General features: G+C 43.9%; 1 protein-coding gene across 1 annotated transcript in view; it reads left to right on the forward strand.

Moving 5' to 3' along the window:
* Nucleotides 1-11,449, forward strand: part of LOC111161404 (carcinoembryonic antigen-related cell adhesion molecule 1-like) — a 21,061-nt gene extending 9,612 nt beyond the window's left edge. The window contains exons 2-8 of the mRNA XM_022525020.1: nucleotides 5-283; nucleotides 676-930; nucleotides 2,155-2,430; nucleotides 6,688-6,814; nucleotides 7,534-7,586; nucleotides 8,311-8,339; nucleotides 9,592-11,449. Of these exons, the coding sequence (XP_022380728.1) occupies nucleotides 5-283; nucleotides 676-930; nucleotides 2,155-2,430; nucleotides 6,688-6,814; nucleotides 7,534-7,586; nucleotides 8,311-8,339; nucleotides 9,592-9,711 (1,139 nt within the window). The 3' untranslated portion in view covers nucleotides 9,712-11,449. The remainder of the gene's footprint in view (nucleotides 1-4; nucleotides 284-675; nucleotides 931-2,154; nucleotides 2,431-6,687; nucleotides 6,815-7,533; nucleotides 7,587-8,310; nucleotides 8,340-9,591) is intronic.
* Nucleotides 11,450-14,701: the final 3,252 nt, after the last annotated feature.

Raw genomic sequence — 14,701 nt, forward strand, 5'->3', positions numbered from 1 at the left:
GCAGCGGAGTTACCCAAACCCCACATCACAAGCAACAACTCCAACCCCGTGGAGAATGTGGATTCTGTGCTATTAACCTGTGAACCTCAGACTCAGAACACGAGCTACCTGTGGTCAGTAAGCAGTAAGAGCCGCCCGGCCAGCACCAGGCTGGAGCTGTCCCTGGACAACAGGACTCTCACTATACATGGTGTCACAAGGGATGACACAGGACCCTATGTGTGTGCAACTCGGAACCCAGTGAGTGACGGTCGTAGTGACCCATTCACCCTGAATGTTCTCTGTGAGTAGCTTCCGTTCCTCCCAAACCCGGGCTGCCAACCCAAATCCACACAGCCAGGGGCCAGGCCACATCCATCCTTCTGGGGTCCGAGTCCATGACTCTAAGCTGGACCCCCAGGCTGGCCATGGCTTCTTGTCCCAGGCAAACCTGGGCAGCCTGGCCTAAACCAAGACTAGGAGGGGACAGGCTGCTCCTCCCTGAGAGGGTCACCAGCCTGTGAGGGGAAACAGGTGAATGTTTCAGACCCAGGCTGAACACAGGGGGCTTCTAGTTGGGACTTTTTAAAATGAGGTTGGGACCCAGCTCAGAGGTACACTGTGGCCCTTGTACAGACCAGGTGCTTCCCCTTCCTTTGGATTACATCAACTGTGGCTTTATTCTGTTTGCTCCAGATGGCCCGGACGCCCCCACCATTTCCCCCTCAGACTCCTATTACCATCCAGGGGCCAACCTCAATCTCTCCTGCCACGCAGCCTCTAACCCGCCTGCACAGTATTCTTGGCTTATCAATGGGAGGCCCCAGCCATACACACAGGAGCTCTTTATCCCCAACATCATTGCGAACGATAGTGGATCCTATACCTGCCTCGCCTCTAACTCTGCCACTTGCCTCAATAAGACCACAGTCAAGACTATCACAGTCTCTGGTAAGTGGGTCCCTGGAGCATCTGCATGGATTGCTGTGGTGAAGGTCTGTCTGGCTTCCAGAAAAGAGCCTAGAAGTTATTTCCCATTTGCTTATATCACAAGCAAATACCAAATCTGTCCCTGAACTCTCCCGTTACATGTCTGCAGATGCTTCCTCCCCTTGCTCTCTGATTTCTCAAGGCAGACCTTGGGTCTGGCCTGGAATGTGGGAATAGGGTTCTCTCAGCCCCAGAAAGCCCCATGTGGTGGAGGGGGCTTACAGTGGGAGAAGGAAGGTCCTTTTGCTCCTGGTTTGCCCTGTGACTGACTCTGCTCTGATGTCATCTGTGGTGGGACAGGAGCATATGGAGAAGGTACAGGAAGAAGCCTGTCTTCAATCTGGCCAAATTGTGCTACCAGTTGTGCCAGAGTCTCCCTCATGTGAGGCCGCCAAGAAATGGGCAAAGCAAGCCCTGAGGCAGACCCTCTGACTGTGTCAGGCTCCGAAGTCTACCAGTTCTAGAACTCTCCGTGAAACCAGCACGTCTGATACACCAAACGAGAGCAATGAGTAATGGTAGATTCCCCAACAGAGTCCCTTCGCGGGACAGAAGGAACAGTGCCAAAAGTATATATTTATACCTACAGCTAAGAGTACCAGCCTTCTGTTAAAACTGTGACCATTACTCTAAAGATTTCCTTTCTGTAATATTCAATTCACAGCCAGGAAGTAAAAGTCTGATTCAGATTGAGAAACCTTTAGATTGGAACTTCTCTAGGTCCTAAACTCACAAAGACTGGCTGGGCCATTCTCATTTTCTAATAAATTATTTAACAAAAGGGAAATGCCTTCCCTTTCTATGTAAAGCTACCATACTAGAGAGGGGGCCTGATCTTTTCAGAAAGCTCTAGAAAAGGGTCATGAGAAAGCCACTGCGTAAAAAATTCCACCTGATGAGGAGGATGCTGGACACATGGGCTTAGAAGAGGTTCCTGGTGCTGATACCATAGTGATGTCTGGATGGAGCAGACGCATGACTAAGGGCCAGAGGGAACCTGAGGGTCAGAGGGCAAGGGACAGCCCTCTCCTTACAGATCATCACCTGAACAGAGACACTCATCCTTCTGCAGACAGCAGGGTCATCCTCTGGGGCCCTCCGATTGGCTGGCATCTCAGAGGAAGGAGTGTGGCTCCACGCCCCAGGGGCCCATTCTCATCAGCCACCTCCTGTGTTTCCCCACAGAGCCCTTGGCCCAGCCCACTCTCCATGCCAGCAACACCACACTCACAGAAGACGACTCTGTGGTCCTGACCTGCTCCACAAATAACACTGGGGTCTCTATCGGGTGGCTCTTCAATGGCCAGAGTCTAAAGGTCACGGAGAGGATGACGCTGTCCCAGGACAACAGCACCTTTACCATACGCCCTGTCAGGAAGGAGGATGCTGGGAATTACCAGTGTGAGGTCTCCAACTCAGGCGATTCCAGGAAAAGTGACCCTGTCAGGCTGGCCGTGAAAGGTAACTGACACCTTTCCCAGTGTAACATCCTGGGACAAATCACTCTACCAATGATGTGCAAAATGGATAGAAGTCACAGGGGGCAGAAGAGCAGAATAGAATCAAGAGAACATTTCAGTAAACAGGATGGCAGAGTGGTTAAGAACTAAGTCTCTGAATCAGATATACTCAGTTTCTTATCCTAGGTCTGGCATTTACTGTGTGACCTTACACAAGATTTGTTTTTTCCTCTGTTACCATTTTTTTGTGCCATATAATACACATAAGGTTTATCATTTTAACCATTTTCAGTTTACAGTTCAGTGGCAATAGTACACCTGTATTGTTGTGTAGCTGTCACCACCATCCATTAAACAGTCACTTCCTACTCCCGATTTGAACCCCATAACCACCATCTTACTTGCTGTCTCTAGAATGTGACTATTCTAAGATTAAGTGGAATCATAATGACATTTATTTTTTTGTGTGTCTCTGGATTTTTTCACTTAGCATAACGTCTTCAGGGTTCATCCATGTTGTAGCGTGTCATAATTTCATTCATTTTTAATTTTTAATTTTTTAAAAGATTTTATTTATTTATTTGACAGACAGAAATCACAAGTAGGCAGAGAGGCAGACAGAGAGAGAGAAGGAAGCAGGCTTCCTGCTGAGCAGAGAGCCTGATGTGGGGCTCGATCCCAGGACCCTGAGATCATGACCTGAGCTGAAGGCAGAGGCTTTAACCCACTGAACCACCCAGGTGCCCCTCATTCCTTTTTAAAAGCTGAATAATAGTCCCTGTGTGTATCACATTTTATCATTTATCTGTTTATGAACTTTTAAGGTTTTTTTTCACCTCATGGGTATACAAATATCTACTAAAATCCCTGCCTTCAATTTATTGGGGCATAGATCCAGAAGTGGAATTACTGCATCAAATGGAAATTCTTTGTTCAATTTTTTGACAAACTCCCATACCATTTCCACAGTGACTGCACCACTTACAGTCCCACCAGCAAATGCAATGAAGTTTCAAATTCTCCACATCCTCGCCAACACTTGTTTTCTCTTTTTTTGTTTCATTTTGTTTTGTTTTGAATGACATCCACCTAATGGGTATGAGGTGATATCTAATTGTGGTTTTTACTTGCATTTCCCTGATCGTGAATGATGTTGAGCCTCTTTCCATGTGCCTGTCGGCCATCTGCATGCCTTCTTTGTAGAAATGTCTGTTTAAGTCCTCTGCCCACCCTTTTTTTTTTTTTAAGATTTTATTTATCTGACAGAGAGACAGCGAGAGAGGGAACACAAGCAGGGGGAATGGGAGAGGGAGAGGGAGAAGAAGGCTTCCCACTGAGATGGGTGCCTGATGCAGGGCTCTATCCCAGGACCCTGGGATCATGACCTGAGCTGAAGGCAGATGCTTAATGACTCAGCCATCCAGGCGCCCCTCATTTTTTCTATTAGGTATTTTTGTTGCTGAGTTACAGTACTCTATTATGGATATTAACCCCTTATGGGATATGTGATTTGTAAATATTTTCTCCCACTCTGTGTGTTGTTTTCTCATTTTGTGGATAGTGTCCTTTGATGTACAAAAGCTTATAATTTTAATTGAAGCCAATTTATCTAGTTTTTTTATTGCCTATGCTTTTAGTTTCATATCTAAGAAATCGTTGCCAAACCCAAAGTCATGAAGTTTCACCCTGTGTTTTCTTCTAAGAGGTTTTATAGTTCTAGCTCTTATATTTAGGTCTCTGATCCACTTTGAGTTCATTTTTCATATATGGTGTTAAGTAAGCATTCAGTTCTTTTTCATGGATGTCTAGTTTTCCCAACACCCATTTGCTGAAAAGGCTGTCTTTTCTCCATTGAATAGTCTTGGCACCCCTGTCAAAAACGGTGTGACTGTGTATGTAAAGTTTTATTTCTGGGATCTCTATTCTATTTCATTGGTCTATTTGCTTGTCTGTATGCTAGTACCACACTGTTTTGATTACTGTAGCTTTGTAGTAAATTTTGAAATCAGGAAATGTGAGTCCTCCAACTTTGTTCTTTGTTTTGGATATTTGGGGTCCCTTGAAGTTACATATGAATTTTAGGATAGATGTCTCTATTTTTGAAAAAAAAAGTCATTGGTATTTTGACCAAGATTTCACTGAATCTGCAGATCACTTTGGGTAGTACTGTCTTCTTAAGTCTTCCAAACGATGAACATGGAATGTCTTCACATTTATTTAGGTCTTTAATTTCTTTCAGCAGTGCTGTGTAGTTTTCAGTGTATAAGTCTTTCACCTCCTTGGTTAAATAAGTTCCTAAGTATTCTATTCTTTTTGATGCTGTGGTAAATAGAATTTTCTTAATTTCCTTTTTGGATTATTCATTGTTAATATATAGAAATATAACTGATTTCTCTGTGTTGATTTAGTATCTTGCAACTTTGCTATATTTATCAGTTATAACAGATTTTGTGGACTCTTTAGTGTTTTCTATGTGTAAGTTCATGTCCTCTGTGAACAAAGATCATTTTATACTACTTCTTTCCAATTTGGATACCTTTGCCTAATTATTGCCCTAGCTAGAACTTCCAGTGCTATTTTGGATAAAAGTGACAAAAACGGGCACCCCTGTCTTGTTCCTGATCTTAGAGGAAAAACTTTGAGTCTTTCAACATTGAGTTAGATGTTGGTGGTGAGTTTTTCATCTGTGGCCATTATCATATCGAGGCAGTTTCCTTCTATTACTACTTTTAGGGTTTTTATCATGAAAGGATATTGAATTTTGTTGGATGCCCTTACTGATTCAATCTCCTTACTAGTTACAGGTTTTTTCATATTTTCTATTTCTTCATGATTCCATCTTGGTTGGTTTTGTGTTTCTAAGAATTTGTCCATTTCATCCAGGTTATCCAATTTGTTTGCAATTATTCATTGTACTTTTAAAATATTTATTATCTTATAATATTTATTATTTGTAATATTTATCATTTCTATAAAATTGATAGTGATTTCCCCCACTTTCAATTCTGATTTTAGTAATTTGAATCTTTTTTTAAATTAAAGTTTTGTCAATTTTATTCATCTTTTTTAAGACTCAATTTTTGGTTTCATAGATTTTCTCTATTGTTTTTCTACTCATTATTTTATTTATCCCCAATCTAATCCTTATTATTCTCTTCCTTCTGCTAGCTTTGGGTTTAGTTTATTCTTCTTTCTTCAGTTTCTTATAAAGTTAGGTTATTGTAAAGTGGAAATATTGTAAAGTGGAAAGGGTTATTATATGGATCAAATGAGATATATGTATTTACCACAGAGCCTGGTACATACTAAGTATGCCATAATAGTAGTTAAACATTAATATTAATGCATCAGGCTTATGTTGGCTGGTGAAGAAAACAAAACAAAAAAAAACCAGATGCAAATGTATTATTTATGGCTGTAGAAGGCATTAGGCAAAAAGCCAGTGGGACATAGTTCCTGACTGAATACAGGAAAGGATAAAAAGGAGTCAAATGCAAAGTTTCAAGCCTGCTATGTTAGTTTTTATCCCCTGAGATGTGATCAAACTGGGACTGTTTATTTATTTATATTTATTGGGAAAATATTTATTTATTTATTGGGGAAAATGCCTGTGAGGGAAAGACAGGAGTGGGAGGAGCCTGGGAGGTTGCTCAGACCTTCGTGTAATTGTGACAGAATGAAGTTTTAGATCAAAGCGCAGCTATGTAAGGGTGCCTATCTGCAAGGCTGATGTGAGGAGGGGTCCTTGAACTCAAGCCACCCTTTAGAGGAAAATGGTTTCTCACAGAATTGGGCTTATTTCATATCCTTCCCCCCTACTGTCAGAAGTCTGGGCTCTGTGCAAAGGAGATGGGTGAATTCAGAATGCACTCCCCAGGCCTTCCATCACTTAAGTCCTCACCACAAGAAACCCGAGGGGCACATACTTGTGGCTGCCACAGCTGGCACATGAAAAGGTGGGAAGTTATAGAAAAATAGCAATCAGTCTTTCTCACATTTCCAAAGCCTTCAAAAATATCTGAGTGCAGACAGGCCAGGATGGAACTGAGGTAAGACTGATCACCAGCCCAAAAATACAGTGAGAGAAAAAAAATCAAAGGATGAAGTCAACTAATCACCGCACAGCAACCTTCCCACAGAAAATGTATTCCTTGAAGGAACAAGTAGAGACTACTACACATTGAGAGTTGTCCCCCAGGGGACCCCACTGTGAAATAATGTCACTTTTATTCATTCTCCTCTCTTCTTTCCATGACAGGTGATTTAACGCAGTCAAATTCTGGCCTCCCACCTGGGGCTATTGCTGGCATCGTTGTTGGAGTCATGGCTGGGGTTGCTGTGATAGCAGCCCTGGTGTACTTTCTGTTTATCAGAAAGACTGGCGGGTATGATGACCTTTCATCTTGTTCTGCTTTCTCCAAGGCTAACTGCCATGCTTGGGAGAGGGAAAAAGACTTTGCCCCTGTCTCTGCACCTGGATCTGCTCCTCCCTTCCTTCTAAACCCTTGCTTCCTGGCACTAATTCCTGTGGATTTCTTCTTCATGCTTCCCGGACCCCACTCTCTCTTGGACACAGTTATTCCCATCTGCATCTGGCTTAGAGGGGGAAGATCCCCCTATGTTTTTGTCTCCCAGTCAGGGAAGACAAGGTCCCAGGAGGAAACAAATGAGGAAATGAAAGGAGGAGCAGGAGAAAGTGAGTCGCGTGCTCTTTGGACAGTTGTAGGAGGGAGGGATAGGACAGGAGGAGAACCTAAGAAAAGGCAAAAACAACCAAAGGCCTCTTGGACAATAAGTAAACTGAGAAAAAAGCTACCCTCTACCTACAGAAGGGGAAAGGTGTCAGAGTCCAAGTAGGCTCCGATGCAACTGATAAGCAACAGACCCACATGTGGACATCCAGCAAACAGGAAAGGAACAAATCCTAGAGGGGATCGTGGGTAGACTGAAGGAGGAGGCCCTAAGAGGAAAGGCAGTACCAACCACGGTATAAATGAACACTGAGGAACCCCAAGGAATTATTTGCTGACCATGTCTTTCCTAATTCAAGAAGCAAAGGTCCTGTGCTTGGGAATGGCAGTCACAGTGTCTGATATTTATTTAGGGCAAATGACCTGCATGATGTCACAGAGCACAAACCCTCAGCCTCCAACCACAGTAAGTAAAGCCACTCACCCAGTGAGACCTGGTGTGTTCCACCATGTGCCCTGCCGTAGCAGGGAATCCTGGATTCCCAAACTACTTCTGACCTTCTGAACTTTCGGAAGGGGATGTCCATTTCCTAACCTTAGGTTGGCATAGGTCCTCACACCCTTCTAGCCACAAAAGATTCCCCTGAGACACAGCCCTGGGAGAAATATTCACTCTGCCTGGGCCAAGCAGGCCTGAGCAAGATGGACCCATTTTCAGGAGTCATTTCCTTGCCCGCACTCCTCCCCTCCTGCCTCTATGACGGATGTGGACATTTCTTTGGTGAAACCTTCCCTGTCTTATGGTGCTCTGGGTACTGTGGGCCTCAATGTCCCTCCTTGCCACTAAAGCCTGTTGCTGAGAAATACATCCGGGTGAAAATTAAGACCCTGTGAACTGGAAGAAATTGTCAGAAATGGACTGGGGCCTCCTGTGGCTCTACTCTTGGCCCTCCTCTGGTACCAGTGCCCTGTGTCTGGACCACAGACTCTGAGGAAAGTGAATTCCTCAGGTGTTCATAGGCCACTTCCTTACCCCACCCTCCTGCCAACTGCCACCTCCTTCAGCTAGAAATCACAACAGTTTAGGACCCACCTCCCTACTCTCTCACTCACCCCCTAATCCCACATTCTACGGCCGTAAATGATCTTTGCATTTTCATGGACTGGGAAATCATCTTCTGTTTCCCCAGGTCAGGACCACTCTGACAATTTGTTTAAGGTAAGCACAGCCAGTTTCAATGTCTCATGGAAGTATCTTTGTGTAGAATGGGTTATTCTTGAAGATTCAAATGCGAGATCAAATTTGGGTCAAAATTCCTCAATGCAGCAACAAACAAAGGATTACTGGTTAATGTCTCCCTGGAGTCTACCTCATTACAAGAATGTGGACTTTGGGGTGCCTGGGTGGCTCAGTTGGTTAGGCAACTGCCTCCGGCTTAGGTCATGATCCTGGAGTCCCAGGACTGAATCCCACATTGGGCTCCCTGCCCGGCAGAGAGTCTGCTTCTCCCGCTGACCTCTCTCCTCTCATGCTCTCTCTCTCTAATAAACAAATAAGAAAAATATTAAAAAAAAAGAATGTGGACTTTGGAATTAACCCCATCCTGTATTTAATCCTGGCTGTGACTCTCAGTAGCTCTGTGATCTTGGACAAGTAACTTAAGCTCTTTGAGCCATGGTTTTGCCATCTGTAAAATGGGCATGCTGTCTACTTCAAAGAGAAGTTGAAGGACTCAAACGAGACGACCACTGGAAAGCACCCAGCATAGCTCCCAGCATAAGTCACGAGATGGTTCTCCCTCCTCTACCCTCACTGACCCTGCTCTCACCAACAAAGGATGATATCCATTCTAATGGTTCTGAGGTCTTGGTTCCTTTACTTTACAATAATTTAACCAAATTTTTCTCAACCTTTCAGTAGAATACATATATATATACCAAAAAGTACTTAAATCATAAATATATTTTAACAATATATAAATTTTCATGAGTTGACCACAAAAGTCACCCAAGTCAAGAAATAAAACATGTCACCCTCCCTTTCTCCCCCCAAAAACCCCTCCAGTTATTTCCTTCCAAAGAGTAACCACTATCCTGGCTTTCAGTGCACCAGATTACTTTTGTCTGTTTATGCCTTTATAAAATGGGATACACAGTACATCCTTGTGTCTAGCTTCTTTCATTCAAAATTGTCTTGTGAGATTCATGCATGTCCTTCTATGCATTTGTAGACTGTCCGTTCTCTGTTGCTGTATCACTGCATTCCAGTATGAGTAAATACTGTAATCTACCTCTTCTAATGATCACTCAACCGGATGTTAGCAAGCGGAGTAATCTTGGCTAATTAAAGCCCTTCTCCAAAGCTAAAAAGTTTCAAAATGGTGATAGCACATGGTGCTGAATCACAGCACACAAGGTGAGGGTCTGACCTATGCTCTGATTTAACTGACCACACTGCTCATGCCTTTCAGAGTGAAGAAGTTGCATATTCTTCCCTGAACTTCAGTGCCCACGAACCAAAGAAACCAACTTCACCCTCCCCGTCCCCAGCAGACACAGAAACGGTGTATACAGAAGTACAAAAGAAGTAACATGACCTGTCCTGCTTGCTGTGCTCTTTCCAACCCTCTCATCCCCATCATGAGGAAACCCCTTTACCTTCAGGGAAAAGGGGAAGAAGCCTCTTTCTCCACATTATTCCCTAACAAGCACCTCCAGGCCGCCTTGTCACAGTCCCTCCCTTCAGTGTCAATACATGAGAAGGTACATCCGGGATTCCTAGGAAACCCAACCTTCCTTGTCATTGAAATTTGGCAAAGCGGACCTTGGGAAGTTCCACAACCTCTGCCCCTCTTCCTTTCCTTTTTTAAACTTCCCTATTCAACGCATAGTCATTCCTTCCCGCCCCAGTCCTGTCCTACTGGAGTCTAACTTGAATTTGCCATAACCTTGAGAGTCCTCTCTTGACCCAATGAAATGCGTGTGCCAGGAAAGAAGAGAGAGAAGAAGTAGAAGTAAAAGCTTCTATCTCTCCAAAGCCCCCTGTGAACCCCACCCTGCACAGGAAAACAAATATGCTAACCTGGGAAATTCTACACCTTTGTCTATTGTCAGAGTTGTCTACCAGGGCCTAAACACATTAATGCTTAACTAGAAAGCCACCTAAGCCCTTTGATAAGCCTGTCTTCAGAGAACTCACTAGAAACAATTAGGAAAATTATTCACTGAGGTCAACAGGTGATTCCTAATGGAAAATGCCAAAAAAAAAAAGAATGTATGTTTCATAATTTTCTTCATCAAGGAAATGCCTACAGAAGGAGGGCTTATAGCGCTTCAGGGGGCTGTCAGGTCTTAGCAGAGATAATTAGCAGGGAGTTTGGGAAAGGAGTCAGAGAGCTACCCTTCAGAGATTATTTAAATAATTATTAAAGAATGCACTGTTTGGTGTGTTGGGTTTTTTTCCCTGAGATATTCTGCCATTGCAGTTTTTGCAAGTGCTTGTTCATGTGAAGGGGCTATTTCTACTTAGCTATATAAGCCGATCTGACTGTCTCCAGTCAAAGAAGCCACCAAAACCCCTCAAGTCCCCTTGGCCAGGAGTTCCTCAAGGTGCTCATGTCGGGGGCTCCAAAAAAGAAGAGCAGCAGCAGCAGTTTTCCTCTTTTGTGGCTAGAATGAGTTTAACTCAGTTTCCCGGCATCCTTGGCCAGTCTCCAACCACCACCGCTTTCTACGTCTCTGCTGTGCGTGGTGTCTGCCCCACTCACTTTCTCAGGAGACCTGGCCTCTGCTAAAGTGTGACTGGTCCTTGAGAAGTGGGGTGCTCTGAAGGGAACACACTCACACCTCTGTTGGCACTGCTCACCCTCCAGAAAGCTGCCCTGGTGCAGATGCTCCTGGGAAGCAGGGATGAGAAGGGTGTTAGGACAGGGGAGGGGGATAGCTGGTTCAGAGGCCCCGTGAACAGCCTCTGAAATGTTTTTTTTCCCATGGGCGTCTAGGAGTCCCAGTGTGCAGAACAGAAAGGAAGGACAGGGGAAGGAGAGGCAACATATTTCCCAACCAGCCTCCTTCTAGACACAGTCTCTTTGTGGCTGTTGAGAAAAGGATTTCATTCGATATTACTCGATGTTATGCTGTGTCTAAGAGGCTCCTCAAAGAGGGCAAGTTGGGAATTCTGTGCACTCAGGTACCTCTTTCAAGGGTTTTCTAACTCTGACACAGTCTGTATGTACTTCCCCTCATCCATGCTATTCTGTGTTATTTAATTTTGTCTGGCTAGGGCCACTTCTGAATTATTTGTAAAATCTGCTTTATATTTATAATAAAAACTATAAAGTCAACATGAAGATGCTGCCTCGTGGTTAAAACTACTTTAGACAATATCTTCTTTACAGGCAGAAGAAAGAGAACTTGCTGAACTGGGAGTCAGAGTAAGCCTAAGTTTGCAGATATTTGATCCAGTGACCAGAAAATCAGCTAAGTCATTTGCATACTTGCTGATAAAGTGAGTCTACCTAGAAATGACAGGCTATAGCTTCAACCTGCTTGGGAGAAATTGCCTATTTTCTTCTGAGAGAGATGATTTCAGGAGTAAAAGATCTCCGGGCCTCATTAGTAGGGACAAGCAACACTTCCTGCATGGGTGGCCCTGATGAATGAGACGCAGCAGTACAGCTCGGGCTCTGAGCCTCCACAGGTCCAGTCACACAGACCCCTCTCTAGGGTGTTCTACCCGGAATAACCTTCATTTATTAATCCCACTAAGTATTAGCCTGTTCTCTCATCTCCTTCACTTCCAAGCTGTGGAAGCATGTGTGCTGCATCCCCTGTCCTTGTCACCTGCTTTCTCCTGTCCCCTGTGCAGTGGTGCCTCCACCCCGAGACCTCTAGATGCAGCATAAAGTCAGTATCTGTCCTTAGTCCAATTCAAGGGTATTTTCACCGTTCTCACCATTGTTTGCTTTTCCAATGTCTAAGACCATGGACAACTTTTCATTCTTGGACAATCTCCTCCTTCTGCCCCCTGACCTTTGTGTCACACCCCACGCCAGATTTAGTAGTGAGACGCGGACTGGATACTTCCACCAACACCCTCTTCCACAGCTTCGATGACCTCTCTGCAGGTGGCTCCTGCATCTGTATCTCCAGCCCCTATGACTCCCCAGAACTCCTGATACTCACACCTAAACACCTTCTGAAATTCCTCCTCATTTAAGTTGCAATTCCCCAACCCACCCCTACAGCCCGACCCAGGGAGCTCATCCTCTCCTTCCACATCTTTCCACACCACCACTATTTCCTGCGTTGCTCTTTGGTTTCCCAGATCTGATACATCACAAAGCCTGATGGTTAATACCTCTCAGTACACTGTTCTGTCGATTCCCATGACCCTATACAACCCAGGCCCTCAACAACTCTGCTGGAAGTACAGCCTGACTCCTTGTCTCTGGTCTCTCTATTAAAATCTTTCTTGCTCACTCTTGCCTCACCACCTTCCTAAAGACTGGTTCACTCTCGTGCTCAAGGGTGTATAGTGGCCTACACTGGGCTATCGGGTAAGCTCAAATTTCTTCCTCTTTACTAATATTTCTTACTTTCTTTACCACAACTCTAGTATAACTCCCCCATTGTAATTAGATCTGTCTCCTTACCTGACCCCGCTCCTCTACCCCATATACACATATAATTCTTACTCCCAGTGATATGCCTAAAAACAAATATCAAACAGGGGAAGGTTCTGTTATCTCACAGAGGAGTTACCCCCACTGGTCATCACAACTCCGACCCGAGGGAGGACAGGGACTCTGAGACTCAGAATGCAACCTACCTGTGACTGCCATCTTTTCCTGATGACCAACTCATGTGTTCGTGAAATGCTTATTGAGCACCTACTGTGCTACAGGTGTAGGTGTCAGACCCCATGAAAGACATAGAAATGGGAAAGGCTAGGAACATAATGCCTAAGACAGGAGATAAGACATGAAAAAGTATTATAATATAAAAATGAAAAGGTATAAATGCTACAAGAGAAGACAGAAAGAAATCCAATGGGAAATGTGATTGCATATTAGAATGACAGGGAAATTAAAAAAAAAAAACAACAGTTGACACTCAGGCCCCACCCCCAGATTCCAACTCCACTGGCGTGGTCTGGAACCTTGGAACTAGTGAGTGTTGAAAGCTCCCCAGATCCTGTTGATGTGTAGGCAGGACGAAGAGCCTCTGTTATCACAGGTAGGACTTGAGCCTCGAAGCAGTGGTTTTTAGCTAGGAATATAAATCGGAATGACCTGGGGAACTTTTCCAACATACATATTGAGCCCATGAACAATCCCTGAGAAAGCTGCTGGTACAGTGTGTCTGCAGGGAGACCTGGGCTATGTGGAAAGACTCCTGGTGATTCTCACGTATATTCCGTGTCAAGAAACACTGACCTAAAACATAGGTAAAATTGAAAAACTGAGGACTTAGGAGTATAGTCCACGTGAGGGGCATAAAATGAATAATCTCTTCTGCAAGGCACAGAGAAGTACTCAAAATAAAATTATCGGCAAGTAGCTAAACTTTAAGAGACTGCTGATACCACCTGTTGTGAGGATGGGAAACAGCTAGTATTCTTCATATTGCTGGTGGAAGTATAAAATGACACAACCACTCTGGAAAAGAGTCTGACATTTTCTTATAGACTTAAATACATAGTCCAGCAATCCCATGTCTGGGTGTCTACCCAAGAGAAACGGAAACAGATATCTACACAGAGTTATACATGAATGTTTCTAACAGCATTATTCACAATCACCAAAAACTGGAAACCACAAATATCCATCAATATGTGAACGGATAAACAGACTATGGTATATCCATACAAGGGAATGCTAGTCATCAATAAAAAGGGCACAAACTACTGCTAAAATGAGATGCATGAATCTCTAAAACATTACACTATGCAGAAGAAGCTAGGCATGAAGGAGTACATAGTATATGATGCCATTTAAATAAAGCCCAAGAATAGACAGTGATAATTAAGGATGTTAGGATTCACCATACGGGGTAGAATTAGCTGCAAAGGTGTACAAGGGAACTTTCTGGGTCACGTTTGACATCTCAATTCAGGTGTTGAGTACATGGATATATACATTTACCAAAAATCAAATGGTACACTTAAGATCTGTATGCATTTCTTTTTTTTTTTTTTTTAAAGATTTTGTTTATCTATTTGAGAGAGAAAGAGAGAGAACACAAACACGAGTGGGGGTGGGGATGGTGAGTGGCAGAGGAAGAAGCAGATTCCCTGCTGAGCAGGAAGCCCAACTTAAGGACCCAGGATCATGACCTGAGCAGAAGGTAGCAGATGCTTAACCGAATGAGCCACCCAGGTGCCCCAGATCCGTATGCATTTCAATGTATTTCAATTTTATCCCAATTCTTAAAAATAAAGTAAGTGAAGGAGGAACCAATTCAATCCATCAGGTACAAAACCTACCACTGCAATGTGAGCTCTGTTCATGCTCTCAAGGAGCTCCTTCAGGGTCATCCCTATTTTGAAGAAATAGCAAAAAAGCCAAACATGGTCAGTCC

The sequence above is a fragment of the Enhydra lutris genome, unplaced genomic scaffold (assembly GCF_002288905.1).
Source record: "Enhydra lutris kenyoni isolate GAN:26980312 unplaced genomic scaffold, ASM228890v2 scaffoldscaffold85, whole genome shotgun sequence".
Taxonomy (NCBI): Eukaryota; Metazoa; Chordata; class Mammalia; order Carnivora; family Mustelidae; genus Enhydra; species Enhydra lutris.